At 43.7% G+C, this 21,051-nt stretch overlaps 1 protein-coding gene across 1 annotated transcript; it reads left to right on the plus strand.

The window, feature by feature from the left end:
* The first annotated feature begins 6,864 nt into the window (after positions 1-6,864).
* Positions 6,865-20,755, plus strand: QPCT (glutaminyl-peptide cyclotransferase). Its single transcript, XM_081905420.1, has 7 exons — positions 6,865-7,347; positions 13,036-13,182; positions 16,404-16,685; positions 16,781-16,960; positions 17,858-17,957; positions 19,843-19,959; positions 20,366-20,755. Exons 1-7 carry the CDS (start codon positions 7,225-7,227, stop codon positions 20,509-20,511), a joined length of 1,095 nt encoding a protein of 364 aa, XP_081761546.1. The 5' UTR covers positions 6,865-7,224; the 3' UTR covers positions 20,512-20,755.
* The last annotated feature ends 296 nt before the right edge of the window (positions 20,756-21,051 follow it).

Raw genomic sequence — 21,051 nt, forward strand, 5'->3', positions numbered from 1 at the left:
AGGAAGCCAGGACATGTGGGTGGAGAGAGAGGGTTGCAGTGATTTTTAGGAAGTCATTCGTTTGCACCAGGCGTCCTATTGGGAAGACCCGGTTTTCTGAGTGCATGTTCTGGAAGCTGGGCAACAGGGGCAGTACAGGATTCCTTTTGGTGTACTGACCTCCCTGCTGCTCCAAGGATTCCCTGCCCGAGCTGCTTCAGGTCATGGCAGATGTTCTTCTGGAGACACCTAGTTTGGTTGTCCTAGGGGATGTTAACATGACACAACCTTACAAGGGCCACTCAGGACTTCGTGGAAAGCATGGCCTCCATGGGGCTGTCCCTGAATAAGCTGTGAACATGCCTTAGACCTGGTGTTCACCTCTTTGGACGTGGGTGATTTGACAGTAAGTAAAAGTGAAACAAAAGAAGTGCCATGGTCAGATCACTTCCTGGTGCAACTAGACTTCTCCGCAACCCTTCCCCTCCGCAGGGAGGTGGGGCCGATTTGGATGGTCCACCCCCACCACTTAATGGCTCCAAGTGGTTTCCAGAGAGTGGTAGGGGATATTTTATCCCATGTTGATGGCCTCCCTGGTGACACACTGGAATGTGGAGTTAACCAGGGCTATCAAGTGTCTGGCTCCTCTCCAATGACATGGAGTCTGGATGGCCCCATGGTTCTCCCTGGAGCTGAGGGTGATGAAACACTCCCTGAGACGGCTAGAGCGCCGGTTGCAGAAAACTCATTTTGAATTAGATCAAACACGGGTTAGAGATCAACGTCGAGCCTACCAAGTGGCAATAGAGATTGTGAAGAGGAGCTTTTTCGACGCCTCTATTGCATCTGCAGAAAATACCTTCAGGAGACTCTTTCAGGTGGTTCACAATTTAACCGAACCACTGTTGCCATCAGGGCCTGGCGAGGACGCCAAGATATCCTGCAATGATTTTGCTCAGATTCAGAAAGAGGTAGACTCCACTGTGGGAGCAGGGCCAGGGTAGGAGAGTGCTAGAGTCCTGTCTAGTCAAATTGTGTGGGATCTATTCCAATCTGTTACCTCCAAGGATGTGGGCAGGCTGCTTAAACGAGTGAAATAGGTCACTTGTCTTCTTGATCCTTGCCTACCCTGGCTCATGAAAGTGAGCCGGAAAGGGCTGGATGATGGGCTCTGCAGGGTGATGAATGCTTACCTCTGGAAGGGAGCCTTCCGAGACCCACTGAACGAGGTGGTTATTAAACCGCTTCTTAAAAAAGTTACCCCTGAATGGGGTAATTGTGCCCCTGAAGGACCAGGTGCGAAGCCTGGGAGTCATTTTGGACTCACAGCTGTCCATGGAGGCACAGGTTAATTCTGTGTCTACCTGCTCCATCTGGTATGCAGGCTGAGACCCTAGCTGCCCTCAGACTGTCTCATCAGAGTGGTACATGCTCTGGTTATATCCCGCTTGGATTACTGCAATGCGCCTTTAAAGATGACTTGGAAACTACAATTAGTCCAAAACGTGGCAGCTAGACTGGTGATTGGGAGTGGCCACTGAGACAATATACTAGTCCTAAAGGATCTTCACTGGCTCCCAGTACGTTTCCAAGCACAATTCAAAGTGTTGGTACTGACCGCTAAAGCCCTAAATGGCTTTGGCACAGTATACCTGAAGGAGTGTCTCCGCCCTCATCTTTCAGCCCGGACACTGAGGTCCACTTCTGAGAGTCATCTGGCAGTTCCCTCACTACAAGAAGTAAAGTTACAAGGAACCAGGCAGAGGGCCTTCTCAGCAGTGGAACGCCCTCCCACCAGATGTCAGGGAGATAAAGAATTACACAACTTTTAAAAAACATCTGAAGGCAGCCTTGTTTAGGGAAGTTTTTAATGCCTGACATTTTATTATTTTTTTATATTTTGCCAGCCAGATGGGAAACCCAGCCAGATGGGTGGGGTTTAAATATATTTGGTATTAGTATCCAGTTTGGATGGTCCAGTGGAGGTGGGGAATGAGTCTATTAGTGATTTGACTATTAAGAGTGTCTCTTATACGTATGCCTGGCAGCGACCTTTGTATGTGGGTTGTAATGTCATTGAACGCTATTTGTGGTTTATGTATAGGTGGCTAACAGAAGTTACAATTGCGGTAGTGAATGCCACCTCAACTGAAACCAATCCCACAAGATTGAATAAGATGTTGTGTCAGACATTTGACTTGGCTCCAGAGCCTCTGAGAGAAGATTAGAAAGGGTACAGGTTTACTGGACCCAGACATTTATTTTTCATTTTTTCATTAGGAAGAAAAAAAATTAAGAAACCAAACTGTGAGCCGTTGCTGCCGCCTCAATTTATGTGAAGTAAACTAGTCTGGCTGCTCCAAGTCCCTTTTCTGTGTTTTCAGTCAATGAGTGAAGTGAGTGAAAACAATGCAGTGAGAATTAGCTAACTCTCTTCCCCAGCACTCTGGTCTCAGTCAAAGTTGAAGTGCCTGCAGCTATTATTCATATTTAAAAACTGCATGTAACCCCGGTAACAGGATCTTCCACATCACATCTAGTTGCAGGGCCAGAGGGCAATGCAGAATGCATATACGCACATTCATCATGGGAGCACTGTCCAGTCCTTGAATACAATGCCTTTACATTGTCCCATAAAGCCCTGAAAATAAGAATAAACCATTTTACAGGGAGGATAAAAAGTAAAGCCCAGACTTCTTGTTATTTGATACCAGGCCAGCCCAAGGTATTTCGGCACCTGAGGTGAACCACAAAATGCCTGCTCCCCACCAGGGAAGAAGGGGTGGGTGAAGATCTACATCAGGAACAAGGAAGGGATAAAAATCTACATAAGGATGGGAGGGGACCAGCAGCATCTCCCATTTGTCAAGAGGCCACTATAGAGGCTGCACTGGGGAGGGCTACTGAGGAGGAGGCAGATCTGATGTCCAATGACTGGGCTGCAGCGGTTGAAGCTGGTGTTTCATTCCTTGGAGGCCAGATCTGCTGACCCTGTGGATCCTGCCCTCCAAGGCAGTTGCCTCACCTTGCCTCATGGGTGGACGACCCTGTTTGAGACAGGTCATAGAATCATAAAGTTGGAAGGGACCCCAAGGATCACCTAGTCCAACCCTCTGCAATGCAGGAATATGCAGCTGTCCCTTACGGGGATCAAACCTGCAACCTTGGTGTTAGCACCACCCTCTAACCAACTAAAGTATCCACTCAGCTGAGTGTTTAAATTAATTACTTAGGTAGGTTACAGGCAACACTGATCTCAGACTCCACTCCGGCAGGTGAATCACCCATTCAATAAAACATCCACAGTCCTTAAGAAACTCGTATGTTCTTTTGTTGGGTCATTGACATGCATTCAAGGGGATCAAAACAGCCAAATCCACAACAGGATGTTGAATCAGAACAACTGAACAAACAACAGGCAGTTTAGCTGCAGCCTAGTTATGGGCCCTCCCTTCTTTGTGATTGCCTAATTCTCCCACTTTAAGTGGAATTATCAGCCTAGAAGGAAAGCATCCAATTCCCACACCAGCTACTAGATGTGATGGAATAATCTGTAGCTTGTTTACAGGAATGCTAGATTGCATGTGCAGCAATTTAGTTATAATCTATGCTAGGGTGATGCATTAAAAGAAATCTTCCTACTCTGTAATTGCTTTTCAGATCCCGGTCTCAAAGAGCTGCTCCAGGGGATGCTTAAGCTGCTTAGTTCTACCTTTCCCTACGCATAGAATGAGTCCTCTGCAGCCCATTGATTGCTAGGTAATTTATAGATAAAGTTAAATGTCTTTAGGTGGGACTTTATGTCTGGCAGCAACAGCTGAATGGGTCAAGTTCCATGTCAGACTTCCATTGACTTTAAAGGATTGTACAGTTAGGATAGGAAGCCTGTGGATCTCCAAACATGGTTGGACTCCAAATCCCATGAGCCCTGACCATTAACCATGCTGGTTGGGGCTGATGGCAGTTGAAGTCCAACAATGTATTAAGAACCACACATTCTTTTTTCCCATTCTAAGGAAGTACAAGTAATCTGTTGGTAAGCAGGAGCTTTGCCTGACTTGATAAAGCTGGTTGAAAGCAGAGAACACTGCCATAGAAACCAAAACCCAAAGAAAAAAATGTAAACAGCATTATCTTCAAAGCAGGGAGAATAACAGCAACCCAAGTATACTCCATCAGACTTGGAGGTGAAAAGCCTACTGTTAAAGGAAGACATAATAGGCTGTCTAATTGAGGCAAGCACTTGGAATGGGTGGATCTCAAGCAGTAAACATGGGGTTGTGACAGAATGTTCTGTAAATTGTTGGGAGACAATTTAGCTTCAAAAGGAGGTGGCATTCACAGCTTCAAAAGGAGGTGACATTCATAGCAGAGATTAATTGCTGAACCCCAATAGTTGGGATGTACCGTATTTTTTGCTCTATAAGACTCACTTTTTCCCTCCTAAAAAGTAAGGGGAAATGTGTGTGCGTCTTATGGAGCGAATGCAGGCTGCGCAGCTATCCCAGAAGCCAGAACAGCAAGAGGGATTGCTGCTGGAGATGTATAAGGCTTTGAATAACTGCTTTTCAATTCATGTGACTTCTGTTTTTGGCATGATTTAGAGGTGGCATTGGAGAAAAGCAGAGCAGGGGCAGCAGTCAGAAATCTTTCAGTCAGAGCTTTTTCCAGCATGGAAATACAATTGTGGGAAAATCTTCACCTGTTGCTAGTTCATCTGTCAGACGTCTTATTATGTGTGGCCCCTGATTAATTTCTGGACCTTCCTCCTGCAAAAGATTATACAGAATTTGCATTTAAAAGGGTAAGCGAACTGCCAAGGGACCAACTGGCCTGCAGTAGGGGAAAGAGTGGGAAGCTTGTGTGACATGACATGAGACAAAACTTTCCTCTTAGCCATGTGCCCACCATTTCACAACCAGGACCATCTTACCAGCTTTGTTTGCCAAATAATTGGAACCTAGGAATCTGTTTTATTCCAAGTAAGAGCATCCAGCTCAGTATTAACACCAAGTATCAGTGACACCCCATGTTTTCATGCAAGGGTAACTTCCACCCCACCTGAAGATGCTAAGGAGAGAACCAAGGACCTTCTGCACAAAAAGCAGATGTGCTACCCTGGATCTGTGGCTCACAGGATGGAAGGAAGGAAGGAATCTTCTTCTTCTTTGGCGATCACTCGTAGCCGAGTAAGACTGTCTTCCATAAATACGGTTTTAACAGTGAGTCCGTAAGTGACTGTGGAGGCCAGTTCTGGATCCACACGTCCTTCCACAGTGGAGACATTGGTTTCCGGGCAGGAGTTGATCATGGTGTGGATTTGCCAAGCGTACCTTCCTCTTAGCATGTTTCGCCCTTGTGTCCTGAGTTCGAGTGTCTTCAAAGCCCATGACACCTTTGGTAAAGGCTGTTCTCCATCTGGAGCGTTCGCAGGCCAGTGTTTCCCAGTTGTCTGTGTTTATACTACATTTTTTTAAATTTGCCCTGAGACAGTCTTTAAACCTCTTTTGTTGACCACCAGCATTATGCTTTCCATTTTTAAGTCCGGAATAGAGTAGTTGCATCCGCACAACATGACCAGTCCAACGAAGTTGTTGTTGAAGAATTATTGCTTCAACACTGGTGATCTTTGCTTCTTCCAGTACACTGATATTAGTTCGCCTGTCTTCCCAAGTGATATGGAAAAATTTTCGGAGACACTGTTGATGGAATCTTTCAAGGAGTTGGAGATGGTGTTTAAGGAATACCAGAGACCCAAATGCAAACCCATCTTTTTGCAAAGACTTACAATGCAATCCTATGTATGCTTACTTGCTTACATGCCACCCCAATTGGTGTGACATTCCAGGGATCCCAGGTGCTTACCCCAGGTTCATGTTTCCTTTTAGAAATGAGGCACAGCGGAGACTGTGGTGTCTTTATGATACATTGTTTATTCACACATGTATACAACCTGAGCCTACCATGAAAGGGTTCATAGCATTAACATTCCAAGAGGTTCTTGCTTCCCCCATGGCCACAGTCTTGGGTGCCAGCAGGAATCATCCATGGCCCTCTGCTCAGCTTGCCGTGTTTAACAGACTGCAACTATTTCCCCTCCAGCCCACATCATCGTCAACTGCAATCCTAAAACAACTGCTCTTCTTCCAACTGTAAAACTACTTGTCTTTCTAACTAATTCTGAGCTGAGGGAGGGGCCCCTCCCCTTTGCCCTCTCGAACTACTCCTTTTGTCCCCCCATCATATTTAACAGGCCATTACCAGGCTGGCTCCTGACTTGTGTGTTAACATGCTAAATCCAGTGTCTGGCACCCAGGAATTAGAAGGGGAGTCCAGGCACCCCACAAATGCATAACAGTATATTCAGTGGGGCCTACTCCGAGATAAGGATGCACAGAATTGCAGCCTTAGACTGATGTATTAACAAGGCTCATACAGAAGATTAACAACAATAGTGCAATTTATTTTGAAAGGACCTAATAGTTAGGCTCTTAAGCTTTCTGTAGGAGATTAAAATAAGTGGCTTTTAAAAAAACACGACACCCTGTGAATTTATGCTGGCGCTTGGGGCTGAACGCACTGAAATGACTCTCTTTCAACAGAAATAAACAATGTGGTTTGATTCCATACTATTTCATGGGGATCTTGGTTTTTTTTGGGGGGGGTGGGAATCACAAAGTGCACCTCGTTATGTATTTAGTTGTAAAAAAATAACCCACCCTCCTCCATATCATAGCACTGATACACTCCCTGTATCTCTGGGGGAAGAGGAGAGGAAATGAGGGAGGGGAGAGACCATCCTGCTGTGGCTGCTGCCCAAGTCTGAGGAATTAGTCATATGTCCTCCTCCTGATGCTGCTGACGTGGTGCCAGGGACAGAATTCACTTCCCTGAGGAAATGATAGGCGAAGCTGGATTGATTGGATGTGTGAATAAACATCCCTCTCCATTTTCTGTAGGGCAGGCAGGCAGGAAGCATGTTAAGAAGCAGAAAAGGTGCCTAATTAACGAGAGCAGATGCAAAGGTAGAGGCTGCCGGGTGAATCACATGCAGCCGCGCACATCTCATGCCTGCTCTCCCAGCTGAAAGGCTGCCTTGCTCTTCCAGCTCCGCTCCCTTTCCCTCCTCCTCCAGCCTAGTACTTCGAAGCTGCTTCTTGTCTGCGCAGAGAGATCCTTCTCAGCGAGAGAACTGGCAGCCTCGGGTGTTGCCACATAAACAGGAGAAGCCGTTTCCGAAGAGGCATGGCTGGGGGAGGCAAAGGCAGCCAGGCTGCAGCATCCTTATGCCTGGCCTGGACACTCTCCCTGGCTCTGGCCTCTTTCCCTCAGCTCGTGAGTGGACGAGTGGACTGGACCCAGGAAAAGGTATGTCGGGGGTCTCTCTCTCTCTGGTGGCTTTTTGTAATTTTGCTTCTGTGGGGAGGGTTACGTGTAGCATGTGGAGGGAGGGAATGACAGGGATGAAGGGATTTGGTGTGGGCAAAGGTCATAGGCCTCTCAGTCACCATGGCTTTGCAGGATTTAAAATAGTTTATCAGGCATCAGATTTCTCTATCCTTACTGGCAAATCACTGGTGCCAAGGTGAGCCTTTAAGATGATAATATGGATGTGTGGGAGGAATGAACTCTCTGTGGTGTTCCAGCAGTTATTATGTCTTTTATATTTCCACTTATTATATAATTGTGTATGTTTCTATATGTGGATTTCTCAGAAGGGCCTTAAGGCAGATGATATAGTAGGGCGATTGTGTATGTCAAAAATAGGCGATCTGGCAGGGTGGTGTACAAGTAAATGCCACCCACACAGCCCAATCATCTTGACACAATGCAGAGCACCCCAAAAAACCAGGAAGGAAAGACAAGCAAATGCACTCTAGATACAGGCTAAGAGTGAATCACAGTGAATCAAAAGAGGGCATGGTCTGAAGGCACATGATATGCCAGGCTTTCAAAAGCAGTTCTGGGTCTGATTGGTGCCTGGATGGCAGGCGTGTGTGTGTGTGTGTGTGGAGTTCCATGATGGAAGAAAAGCAGGGTACAAATGCACTAAGTAAAAGGACAAACTACAACTACAATGCACCCTAGAATACAACCTACAATGCACGTACAACAGTCAAATTCTGCATACACTCAGAAGTCCCAATGAGTTCAACTGGACTTAATCCTAAACCAGAATGGTGCACTGTATTTTGAGGTAACCTTAGAGCACACACTTGGTATATGCTGGTACCTCAGGAATCTCAAATTAAGCTTCTCCAAATCTGCTCAGAAACTAAAATGGTGGCTAACTTTGTAACTAGATTGGAGCTATAAAATTAGGTTATATGGTTATAACCATATATGGATCTGATTACCATTTTATATATATCAAGGTGCTTGTTGATGGAGACAAACACTTAAGGGACAATCCTATATATTGAGTTTAATTAAGCTTTCTCCTACTGAGTTTAAGTAAGCTTTCTCCAAAGTAAGTGAGTATATCAGGGGCCTCCAACTTTCTTGGCCCCAGAGAAACATTTTCAAATCTAAAGAAATGGTTATGGGCACCACAAAATACCCATTTCACTGAATAAAAAACTGGGCATGTTCAGAACCCCTCTCTGCAAATCAGCAGCTACTCACCCCAAAATAAACAGACCGAAGAAAGCAGGACACCCCCTCCAAAAGACAGGCAGCCCTCCCCTACCAACAAGACAAACCCTACAATAAACAAAATGAGAGGGCAGTAGGGTGTCAGGTGTGCCCCGCTACTCCAAGGCACATCAGATTTCAACCTTATTTAACAACACACACTTCTTTTCCCCTATGATAACCATTCTGAACCGAACTGGACAAGCCTCTCATAAGACAGTGTGCTGCTGTTAAGTGTGGTTGTGGTTGTAGAAGGTTTGGCTCAGCCACCGATGCAAGTGCAAAGCTGAACAATCAACATGCCCTGCATTGTGTTTTGGGGAGGGTCTCTGTCTGGCCAAATAGCATAAGTTCAGGAAGCATGTTTTGAAACTTCATGCAAACTTGCCTATAAATGCTAACTTATGTGCTATCCTACTGTATTAATAATGCATTGCATTACATTCAATAATGCTACATGTTTACTGCCTGGTTAGCGCTCTTATGCTGGCATAAAGTAAATGCAAATTAGTCCCTTAGACCCTGAGATACCAGGCCTCCTGGGTTCAATTCAATTCCTTTTGAAGGCAATGGGGAAATGTGGGTTATTTTTAACCGCAGTAGACGATACGCTTAATACTAGTGTGTCACAGAAAGCCCTGATGCGTCTTTAAGCCTTATGTTTTTAAGGACAAGCAATTATTTACTCCTTCCCTTGCTGCTTTTGTCCCAGGTTTGATGTAAACTAGGGCAGTGATGGAGAACCTGTGGTTCCCCAAATACTGTTGGACCCCAACCTACATCAGCTCCACCCAGCATAACCAAGGAAAATTGTAGTCTGGAGGACCATAGGTTCCCCATCCCAGATTTCAGGCTATGGCAAGCAAGGTAGCATCTGTAAGTTCCTTATTACAAGATCATATTCCAAGCCTAAATATGGATTCCCCCGCCCCCTGTTCACAAGAGAGTTCCTAATGCTGTACTTTTGTAATATCTTTGTTCTGAAGTCTGTGATAATTTGGCCAACATTAAGCACTGTCTAGTTTTCTGCTGCTTCTGATCTTCCATTTTAAGAGAACATATGATTTCCTGACATCAAAGTGTCTTATAAAATAATGGCTCTGTCTGTGTGCATATGATGTTAAAGCACATACAATGGGGCCACAGATGCAGTCCAGGATTTATGCCAAAGTAGGCAGAAAAATAACGGCAGAATTTATCCACTTAAGGGCAAGTAAACATGGCATTTCAGTTGCTGCCGTTGTTTTAACTTACTGCCTGTCACCCATGTGTCAGCTCAAAATCCAGTGCTACCTCCTTTTCCCTTTCTGCAGCTGCATACACACTATATCTTTGAAGCACATTTGAAACACGTCGTACCACAGATTGCTGTAACTTCTATATTTCCTGCTGCATAATACACTTCCATTTGCACAGCTGTTGCACTGGATCCACACCCAGTATTTTCACACAACAGCCCTTGCATGGGTGGTCAGAGAACCCAGGCTATATATCACAGCCTGGTTCTTTGGGGGCTTTCAGATTACCGGTATATTGGGCACTCATCCTAATTTGTTTGTGAGGAGGCTAGACAATGTTGAACACTTTCCAGTGTGTCTTCCCATCGCTTTCCTTATCACAAAAAGTCTGATATTTGAGGGTAGAAGAAGAAGAAGAGTTTGGATTTGATATCCCGCCTTTCACTCCCCTTCAGGAGTCTCAAAGTGGCTAACATTCTCCTTTTCCTTCCTCCCCCACAACAAACACTCTGTGGGGTGAGTGGGGCTGAGAGACTTCAGAGAAGTGTGACTGGCCCATGGTCACCCAGCAGCTGCATGTGGAGGAGCGGAGACGCGAACCCGGTTCCCCAGATTATGAGACTACCACTCTTAACCACTACACCACACTGGTACTGCATTTATTGCAGAAAACTTCCCAAGCAATTATAACTGTATGTGATTGATTCCCGCTCCAAAATGGTAATCGTCTGGAAGTGCATTATGTTTTCTATTAATGCTCTTTTTTGTTTGTTTTTTAAATAAACCTGTAAAGAAAGTCATGCATATCACAATGTGAATCATTTATTTCCTTAATTATTATTTTTTTTGGGGGGGGGAGGATGTACATATACACCCCCCTGCCCTTCTACTCAAAAGGAGACCCAGCTCAGCTTACAACATGAAATAATAGGGAGGAGAGACATCTTACAACTTTTCAAAACTATAATTCCTTTAATCAGTGATCAGACCTAGCAATTCCATTTCTCCATTTATCTCTTGTGCTTCCAAAGAAAACGTATTCTTCTGCATTAGCATGATCACAGCATTACTGTATTTTGTCTTATAATGGCAGTCACTGGCTACAGTAAATGTTTGTTTGGTCCTGCCAGGAAGATTGCCGTCGTATGTGTGTTTTATTGATTTTCATGCTAACGGTGCTCATTTCTCCCCGCTAACATCATTCTAATCTCACTGTGGTTCAAAGAGCCCTGTTGGCTAAGATGCATAATGCTTTCCACTATTCATACTTCAAGAAAGCTATAATTTAAGAATCACAGTAAACTGAGCATGCTAAAAATTAAGAAAAGAAGAAGATTAAAATTCACAAAGACCCTCTCTGTTTAGCTTCGAGACTTCTCTCCCAAACTATTTGCATATTTTCATACCTCTCAAATTATATTATACTGTTTTGAGTTTGGGTGCCAGAGTTTGTGGGTGCAAGGTACCCATAATTTCTGGATTTAGTAAGTGTTAGAATTTAATCAATGCTTGGAGTCTTAAAATGGGCTACCAGCTGCTAGATTTATCATGTTAAAATACAGGCTAAACAGGAAGATGGACCATTAAAAGAGGCCAAAAGGAAGATGCAGAGCTATTAAGAAAGCTATCAGCGAAGCAAAGACTCTGTGCCAGTCAATAAATGGGTGGAGCCCTTCCCTGAGCTCTGAGATCCTTAGTCAGAAGACAATGACAGAGTTTTTGTTAGGAGGAAGTTTTATGATTTCACTTGGCTGTGGTGTGATTGAGGGGGAAAGGTCTCAGTCTGTTAAACATAGCAAGCTGGAGAGGAGGGGTCAGAGCACAATATGGGCTGTCAGTTTTAACTGGAGGTTGCAGCAAGGGGAGCGGCAGGACCCTCTTGAAGTGTAATGCTTTGAACCTCTCCATCAGGTTGTAGATATGTGTAAATAAACCATATATCATAAAGACACCACAGTCTCTGGTATGTCTCATTTCCCAAGTACTGTAAACACATACTCTGGAAAAGCGCCTGCACCCCTTTAATCTCGCACCTCTTGTGGAAATGTATATTTACTTCCTCATGAGGCAGGCCCTAAATTTGGCACATGTGGCATTCGGAGCCTACTTAGTCATAATACTAATCTGAATATGAGGCATTTGTACATAACTTCAAAAACGTAGACCCACCAGATATCCCCAGATGGCTACACTACCTAGAAAGCTGACCTTTGTAACAGGCAGGAGCAAAGACATGGTAATTACAGGAATACACATCATATACACATCCCAACTTTTATCCGTACACACAATGATGTGTCCACACTTTCAAAACACAAATGTACATATGTGCGTGCTTATTTACCTCAGCTATGCTCATCTGCATAGCCTTGCCTTTCTTTTATTTTTTACCACCCTTCTTGACAGTCCCCATATGCTATATAGTCCCACCACCCTTTCTATCCCATGACTTTCCCTTAATGTTGAGGTTCCACTTTGCTTTCAGATGAATTAGGAAGTTACTACACATACTCCAGCTTCTTGAAGTCAGCCCCAGGCTGCTAGTTATGACTGCTGGCACAGTGGCATGGAAAAATCTGAAATGGATGTCTGTGCAAGTAACAGATAACCAATAAGATCTTTATTATGAGAGTTTATTCTTTAAGATTGTTGTATCAGTCACCTGAAAAGAACCAAGCACCAAAACAGATGGGCTAGCAATCTTCAATAAGTGTTTTTTATCTATTACTGTTGTTATGTATTCAGTGGTCTGTGTTTGCCTGAGCTGGACTAAGGATTCTGAGCTCCTGTGTTCTGATTCGATACATGATGTCCAATCACAGAACATTTCAGGATTTGGGCCTCTGTCATTGGCCCTTGAGGGATACCTGTTCTAGAGGGTCCCCAACCTGCTTGTCTATTGTTCGGAGCAAAGTCTGAATCCCACCAGTTATATGCAGCAACTATTGTGCTGATATGTTTCTATGTTTTGTCTCTTTTTTTGGGGGGGGGGATGCATGTTTATACATACTTCCATTGTTTGACACTTTGGATGATTATTTTAACAGAAAACTGCTAATGTGTATTTTTAAATCATACTTCCTACACTACTGTCATATACATAACACTATAGCAAAATTCATCCAGTCATTCATTATGATTATTTATTACGTTAAAATAATCTCGCCTCCAATTCCTTCCTCAGTACTCCCACCGTCCAACCATTTTAAATGCAACTAGCACCCAACAAGTTGCTGCTCACACAGATATCAACCGAATGTGGCAAAATGATTTGCACCCGATACTGATTGAGCGATATCCAGGATCACCCGGCAGTTATGCTGTGCGTCAGGTGAGTCTGACAAGCTGAACGTGCAGTTCACACTGGTGTCGTCTGCAATAATCCTTCCCTTTCTGTTTCCAGGATACCTCTGTCCACCAGTTCTAAGTACGCTGGTTCGCACTGGTTCTCGGTAAATTACTCACACGATGGTCTGTTATAACAACCTGATAGATTATAGGTCACATTTTGCCATAAGAATCTCTGCATTCACAGCAGTGGCTTGGCCCTCCCAACTCTGTAGAACACAAGAGTCCTGCAGATACAGGCCAATAGCCCAGCTGCCCAACATCCTGTTCTCACAGTGGCCAAGCAGATGTCCGTGGGAAGCTCACAAGAGGGTAACAGCACACTCCCCACTTGTGATTTCTAGCAACTGGGATGCAGAGGCATACTGCCTTTGGCAGTAGAAACAGAACATAGCCTCCATAGCAAGAAGGGACGCGGGTGGCACTGTGGTCTAAAACACTGAGCCTAGGGCTTGCCAATCGGAAGGTTGGCAGTTTGATTCCCCACGATGGGCTGAGCTCCCATTGTTTGGTCCCAGCTCCTGCCAACCTAGCAATTCAAAAGCACGTCAAAGTGCAAGTAGATAAATAGTTAAATAGCTCTGGCGGGAAGGTAAACGGCGTTTCCGTGCACTGCTTTTTATCCGCCAGAAGCGGCTCAGTCATGCTGGCCACATGACCTGGGAAAACTGTCTGCAGACAAATGTCGGCTCCTTCAGCCAGTAAAGCAAGATGAGCACCGCAACCCCAGAGTCGTTCATGACTGGACTTAACTGTCAGGGGTCCTTTACCTTTACCTGACCATAGCAAGAAGCCACTTCCAACTATTGTATTGCTTTGTTGTTTTTGTTTTCATTACTTATTTGTGCTTTTATCTTGTGAACTGCCCTAAGATCTTTTGATAAAGGGTGGAATATAAATATAATAAATAATAGTTATAATAATAAATATATCTGATCTAGCACCAGTAATATATTATCACATTCCCATATAATGGACCAGATGGCATAGCTTTGCTAGCTGGAGGAAGAATTGTATTCCTCAGTTGCAATCAAATAGCTACGCTGCATATTGGAAATATCAAAAATATTTTCAGTGGAAGTAGAACTTTGAGGGAAGTTGCACAAAGTGAACACAGAATGTGTAACAGCTGAGCATTTATCCTTTGGAAAGGCCCTCAAGCAGCTGCGAGCCATCTTGTTGCAGTTGCAACCTGAAGACAGGTGAGTTTAATGATCTGCAGTTGATGAGGGGGAGGTGGGTAGCCAGTTTCAAAGAGTATCTATTGCATTTAGTGCTGTAGTTTCCTTGGAGATTTACTGGCAGAGAGCCCAAACAAAGAGAAAACAGTGACATCTCTGGCACAGCAGTCATCGGGCATGTACAGACAAGAATCTGTATTGCTAGGGGAGAAGAACAATATCAGAGTAAAAACTTCCTAGAAAGACTATTAAATTATGCAATTGAATGGAAATTGGGTTTATCAGAATGTCTCCTTTAGGTATAAATTTCCAATGTCAAATAGCAGGTTAGCACTATCTGCTTGGAGTGGACAATATTCATTCTCATTCATTCTCTCTCTCTCTCTCTCTCCTTCTCTCCGTGTGTGTGTGTGTGTGTGTGATATCAGTCTCCACCACAGGACAGGTGAACGATTGTCCTGAATTCTTGTGTGCATTTTCCTGCTTTTTTGTTTCATTAGTATTCTGTTGCTCCTTCAGTAATCTCTAAGGTTATTGACTTCCCACCCAAAAACTGTTGAGGTCTTCACCCGCTTAGTTTTACAGATGGCAGTGCATCAGCTTCTCCAGACCTTGGGCTTAAATGTAATTTACTGGGGCTTCCTTCCTCATAATGCACAGAGGGATCCACTGAGCATCATGTTTTCATTACTGCTGGTCCATCTTATTTAATTATTGCTTCTCATAAGCACTGAATCCAGGATTTCCTGTTCATTGGCTTGATTTCATGGAAGTGAATCAAGAGCTATCCTTTAGTCACATCTCCCGTCATTTGTACAGCATGATTCTTATGCATACGTATCGAAGTGTTATATAAGAGGCCCTGTTAAACCTTTATTCCAATAACATGAAATGTGCCGCAGGGACCATTTCTAAAGCAGATGAGACACGTTGCTAAGGAAACATCAATGAGGGGCAATTAAATGTCATTAACTGACAGCAGCTAGGGTCCCAAACCTGATTGCCTTCGGTGACAGCACAGGCTGTAGCCAGCATTAGGAGAGGAAAGGGAGGCAAGCAAGCCAACTGCTCCGTCATCTTAACTTCACCGCTAACACCAAGTGGAAACCAAGGTTTATCTCTGGCTGCCTCCACTGAACAACCTTTAATCTTCTGGACTTTAACTGGCCCAAACTATTACAATTCAATTCAATTCCAGTTCATTACCCACCCTTCACCCCAAGGTCCCAGGGTGAGTTACAACAATCAAAACAAAATGTTAAAAACAATTTAGAACAACTTACCCCCTCTACTCCCAATAATGGGTAGGGTGGCACGGTCAGAGTAGGCACATTGGCATCCATGGGACAAATTTAACGTTGTGCTCTTCCGATTTCTGCTTGCTGGGCAAGAGCATCCCCCTCCCCTCCCACTGTGTTCTAGATGCTCTCTTGATCCTCCAGAGCAGATTTGTGAACTTCAGCTTAGTTGAATCTGGCCTTCCAGACTTAAGTCCCTTGATTTCCACAGTTCTACTCTGCATACGGCTAACAATGCGGGTGATGCTGTGGTTTAAACTACTTAGTCTCTTGGGCTTGCTGATTGGAAGGTCAGCGGTTCAAATCCCCGCGACGGAGTGAGCTCCCGTTGCTCATTCCCACCTTCTGCCAATGTAGCAGTTCGAAAGTACACCAGTGCAAGTAGATACATAGGTACCACTGTGGCAGGAAGGTAAACAGCGTTTCTGTGCGCTCTGGCTTCCGTCACAGTGTTCTGTTGCATCAGAAGTGGTCCTGCTGGCCACATGACTCGGAAAGCTGTCTGTGGACAAACGCCGGCTCCCTCGGCCTCAAAGCAAGATGAGCGCCACAATCCCATAGTCGCCTTTGATTGGACTTAACCATCCAGGGCTCCTTTACCTTTAACCTTTCAGTGTTGAATCAGTAGATAATGACACACCTTTCTAGGCAGTTTTTTTTAATACAACTTTGCTTGAAAATAAGAAATGTTTGCCTCCTTTGACTTGTGGCTGTATACATTTCAGCATATCAAGCATCGTCTTCAAGGACTACAGGCTGGCTGGGTAGTTGAAGAAGACACGTTTCAGAGCCATACTCCTTACGGATACCGCACCTTTTCAAACATCATCAGCACCCTCAATCCCCTTGCCAAGCGCCACTTGGTGCTTGCTTGCCATTACGATTCAAAATACTTCCCACCACAGTTGGACGGCAAAGTGTTTGTCGGAGCCACCGACTCAGCGGTGCCCTGTGCTATGATGCTAGAATTGGCACGTTCCTTGGACACGCAGCTTCATTGTCTGAAGGTATTTTGTTCTTTTCTGCGGTTGTTTCTGCATTAACCATGAACCACAGCATGGCAACTGACCTTGCATTTTGTCCTCCGTCCTTCATCCCACAGAAGGCCGTCACAAATGGCAAGTCAGATCTCTCCCTGCAGCTCATTTTCTTTGACGGCGAAGAAGCTTTCGTCCGATGGTCCCCTTCAGATTCTTTATATGGCTCTCGGCACTTGGCCCAAAAAATGGCATCGACTCCACACCCTCCAGGCGCTGCGCATACAACTCAGATTCAGGGCATTGTAAGTGAGATCTTTATGGATGGAGAAGGAAGTGGGGTGAGGTGCATGCGCTAGAGTAACTGATCTAGACAACAAATCTGAGAAATGTTGTGTGTGTGTGTGTGTTCACACAACATTTCTCATATTTCTCTTTTCTCATTGGTGCAACTGTCTGAAATGTTTTGAAGCAGGACCAGAAAAAGCCTCTGCTTGGTGAAGGATATGGGGTATATGGAAGCAGAAAAGTGCTTTACAATCTTTTGATGGGTATAGCTATGGGGTGCAGAGCATTTTATTTTCTTTCTTTTTTTTGAATGACATCTTGGGCATAATCCAGCCAAAATTAAGCACTCCGAGGTCTTGTAGATTTTTAAAAGGGAGGCAATTTGGCATGTAACTTACTCTCTCACTGGAATTGTGGAAGAAATCATCTCCATGTTTCAAATAGCAGTATGTAGCCATTGGGCCGTGTATGAGCCACTGTCCATAGTGAATGTTCAACCATGTGAATGGCTGTGTCACAAAATGTCTCTGGGGGCTTAATTGCCTCGCTTTTTCCAGGCATAGGCCCATATTTTAAAGCTCTTTGTCTGAGCACTAATCTTTTTTTGCCCCAGAACTTAGAAAACCCCCCACGAAAACCAGCTCTAAGTGCAACAAATGGCAATTTGGGTTTTCCACAGATTGCCATTTGCTCCAATTCTGCTGTAAAGAGTGGGGGTTTTTTGTGGGGAAAACTCTGGAGAAAAAAAAAAGCTTTAAAGTGTGGGTTGGGTCTGGAAACACGAAAGGTATGTGTGGATAAACTGTGGGTCTGTCAACACTCCCTGATTTGGGCCAGTCAGTACAGTACAACATATTTCATAGGGTTCTGTGAGTGACATTTAAAAGGCCTATTTCTTTATTGATTTCTCATAGGATCTTTTTGTGCTACTGGATTTAATCGGTGCTCGGAACCCAACATTCCCCCTTTACTTTCTGAACACAGCCCGGTGGCTGGGGAGACTTGAAGCGATCGGTAAGATCAGATTATGCAAAACATAATGACTTAAAAAACAATGGTTGCCATAACAGGAACTCTAAGCTCTTCTAGCTTCATGTGTGTAGGAGTTAAATTCTGGCTGTAAATTACTCTCCAAATTTTACAGCTCTGCATATGGCAATTGTTTTTGCCTTGGGGTGGAATCCTAATAAGAAGAATAATTTCTGACTATTGTACTCACATATCATATTGTAACCCATCTCACATTTTCTTTATTAAAATATTCATAAGCCTCACAGGATCAAATCATTTAAAATCAATGAATTAATTCATTAAAAAAACAAAGCAGCTGAAACAATAAACAACCGCCTACAGCTGATTCACAGCAGAGTTCATATTTCATAAACATCTGAGACAATAGCCAAGTTCTTCCTTTCTTTCTTAAGCTTCCAGACCCAACTCTGTAAGATAAAAATCTATGCTGATATTACCCAAATAGTGAGTTTGCTAGCATGGGATGCTAGTCGGCCAGCAGTTAGCAGTACAGTTGTACCTTGGAAGTTGAATGGAATCCGTTCCGGAAGTCCATTCAACTTCCAAAACGTTCTGAAACCAAAGCACGGCTTCTGATTGGCTACAGGAAGCACTTGTAGCCAATCGGAAGCCGCGTCGGATGTTCGGCTTCCAAAAATAGTTCGCAAACCGGAACACTCACTTCCAGGTTTGTGAAGTTTGGGAGCCAAAACGTTCAAGAACTAAGCTGTTCAAAAACCAAGGGATGACTGTACTTCATATGAGAAGCCCAAACTGATTTTTTTTCAACCTGAGATGTCATAAATCAGGGATGGGGCATCATTGGCCTACAAGTCCCTTTAGCACTAGCCCCTGTGGGCAGTGGTCAAGGATGTGGGTTGAGAGTCCACCAACATCTGGAGGGCCACAGGTAGTACATGTGGGGATGGGTTTTAATAGATAGGAGAGGTTATATTCATTGCAATTTATTCCTCCCACACATCTGGGTTGAACAGAGTTTCAAAATCCTACCCTTGGCAGCAAAATTAATAGGAATTAGGCTATAAAACCTTGTTTTGAGCAAATCCAACTATGAAGTAAGTTGGCTTTCCCCCTTTTAACCTGCTTAAGAATCAGGCAACAACTGGTAAAGTAAGTTTAAAAATAATATTTACTTACTTTATAATTATGCATTGGATCACAACAAAGGCAGCCGCAAATCTATGCAGGCAAAATATTTACAATATAAGCAGCTTCAGGAATGTGCCTGGAGCTGGAGCAAGTGGAGACATGTCTGCATCCAACACTGGTCAAAGGAAAAGAGGAACAGGAAGTATTTTATGTCCCTTCCTCTCCAGGAAAATGAGGGGAAATGACATCACACAGAGTGCTCTCTACCACTTGTATTTCTATGGTCTGCCTATCAACAATACAGCTCTGTGGTATTAGCGCCTTCTCATGCTAACTAGCAAGAATATGCATTTGTTTGGCTGCTTTGTTGTTTAGTCGTGTCCGACTCTTTGTGACCCCATGGACCAGAGCACGCCAGGCACTCCTGCCTTCCACTGCTTCCCGCAGTTTGGTCAAACTCGTGTTAGTAGCATTGTTTGGCTGATAATTCCCCACAAGACACAGGCTGCATTATTCACAAGGCCATTGTGCTGTGGAAATTGTGTGTGGGGTGTGTATTATTCATTTGTGAATCAAAGTTAGTCTTCCCTATCCTTCGAGCCCCACTTGTTGTTAGATTACACCCCCATCATTTCTAGCTAGCGTCTGGGGACCTTGGGTTAGGAAAGGATGGTCAAAATGTTTAGAACATTTCAAATTTAGGGTCTTGGCTTTTTTAACAAAATATTGCCATACACTGTTTAAACTTTTTTTATTTTATTTTTAAAAAAACCTGCAGAACAAAACCTCGTTGCTTTGGGTTTGCTAAACAATTACTCTCCTGAAAGGGCCTATTTCCGGCCTGACTTACGAAGACATCCAGTAGAGGATGACCACGTTCCATTTTTAAGAAGAGGTATGACAACTTTTTATACATTATACTTTTGGCAGCAGAGTCTGAAAGATGAGAACTTGGGGCAATGGCAGAAGGGATATAAGGCAGGCCCTTATACATACCTGCATTAACATTAAAATATAAACATGTTCAACATAACTAATGATGTGATATTATTGCATTTTCTGTAGGGCTTGAAAGGTGGAAATCATTTTTTAAAAGTTATTTTTTATATGGTTGCATTTCTAATTTCTTTACCCTCTTACCAGTAAGCTCTGGAATTATTTCTGATCTAATACTCACTAAAGAAATATCACTGGACTAGAATGTAACACCACAGTGCTATTGTGTTTATATAACCAAGTAAAGTACATGCCCAGAAGTCCAGTAATCTCCAGAATCATCATCTTTGTTCTCTTCCCTCCAGGGGTTCCAATCCTACACCTGATCCCAGCTCCTTTCCCTAGAGTGTGGCACACCATGGAAGACAATGAAGAAAATCTTGACAAGCCAACCACTGACAACCTCAACAAGATTCTACAAGTATTTGTGCTGGAATATCTCAATCTGTGATGGCACACTGTTGGCTCTCACACAACTCCTGCTCTGTTTTTAAGGCTACCACTGGTTCCTCTTTAGCTGCTTCCAAAAACAAGTTTTTGGAGACTATAGGAATAAAATAGCTTAGTTTTTAATCTCTGCCCCCTAGAGGAAAATGGAAAGAACGGCAATTCTTTAAGGTTTAGTGGTACACACAACTGTGGGTAAACCAAATTCTGGCAGTGGGGAAAATAAACATTTATACCAAACTGGTATAAAGAAATGAATGAAAAGGCTTAGTGTAATTATGCTACACAATGATATTCAGTACAGTATTTCATGATTTTAGCTACAGCAACATTCCAAAAAATTAAGTGCTATTTCCTTTAACATCAAGTGATAATAATTTAGTGCATACTTGGTATGCAGTTAAATGTGAATAGAAGATAGGGATGAGAGGAATCCATCCTTGTAGCTTATTTCTTCTAATATCCTTCTGTCCAGATGAATCCCATGCAGTGGTCCCCGGTATGAGGTTCCAAAATAAATGTTCATTTACTGTGAAATAACTTG

The sequence above is a fragment of the Podarcis melisellensis genome (assembly GCF_964234715.1).
Source record: "Podarcis melisellensis genome assembly, chromosome: 3".
In the NCBI taxonomy this organism is placed as follows: Eukaryota; Metazoa; Chordata; class Lepidosauria; order Squamata; family Lacertidae; genus Podarcis; species Podarcis melisellensis.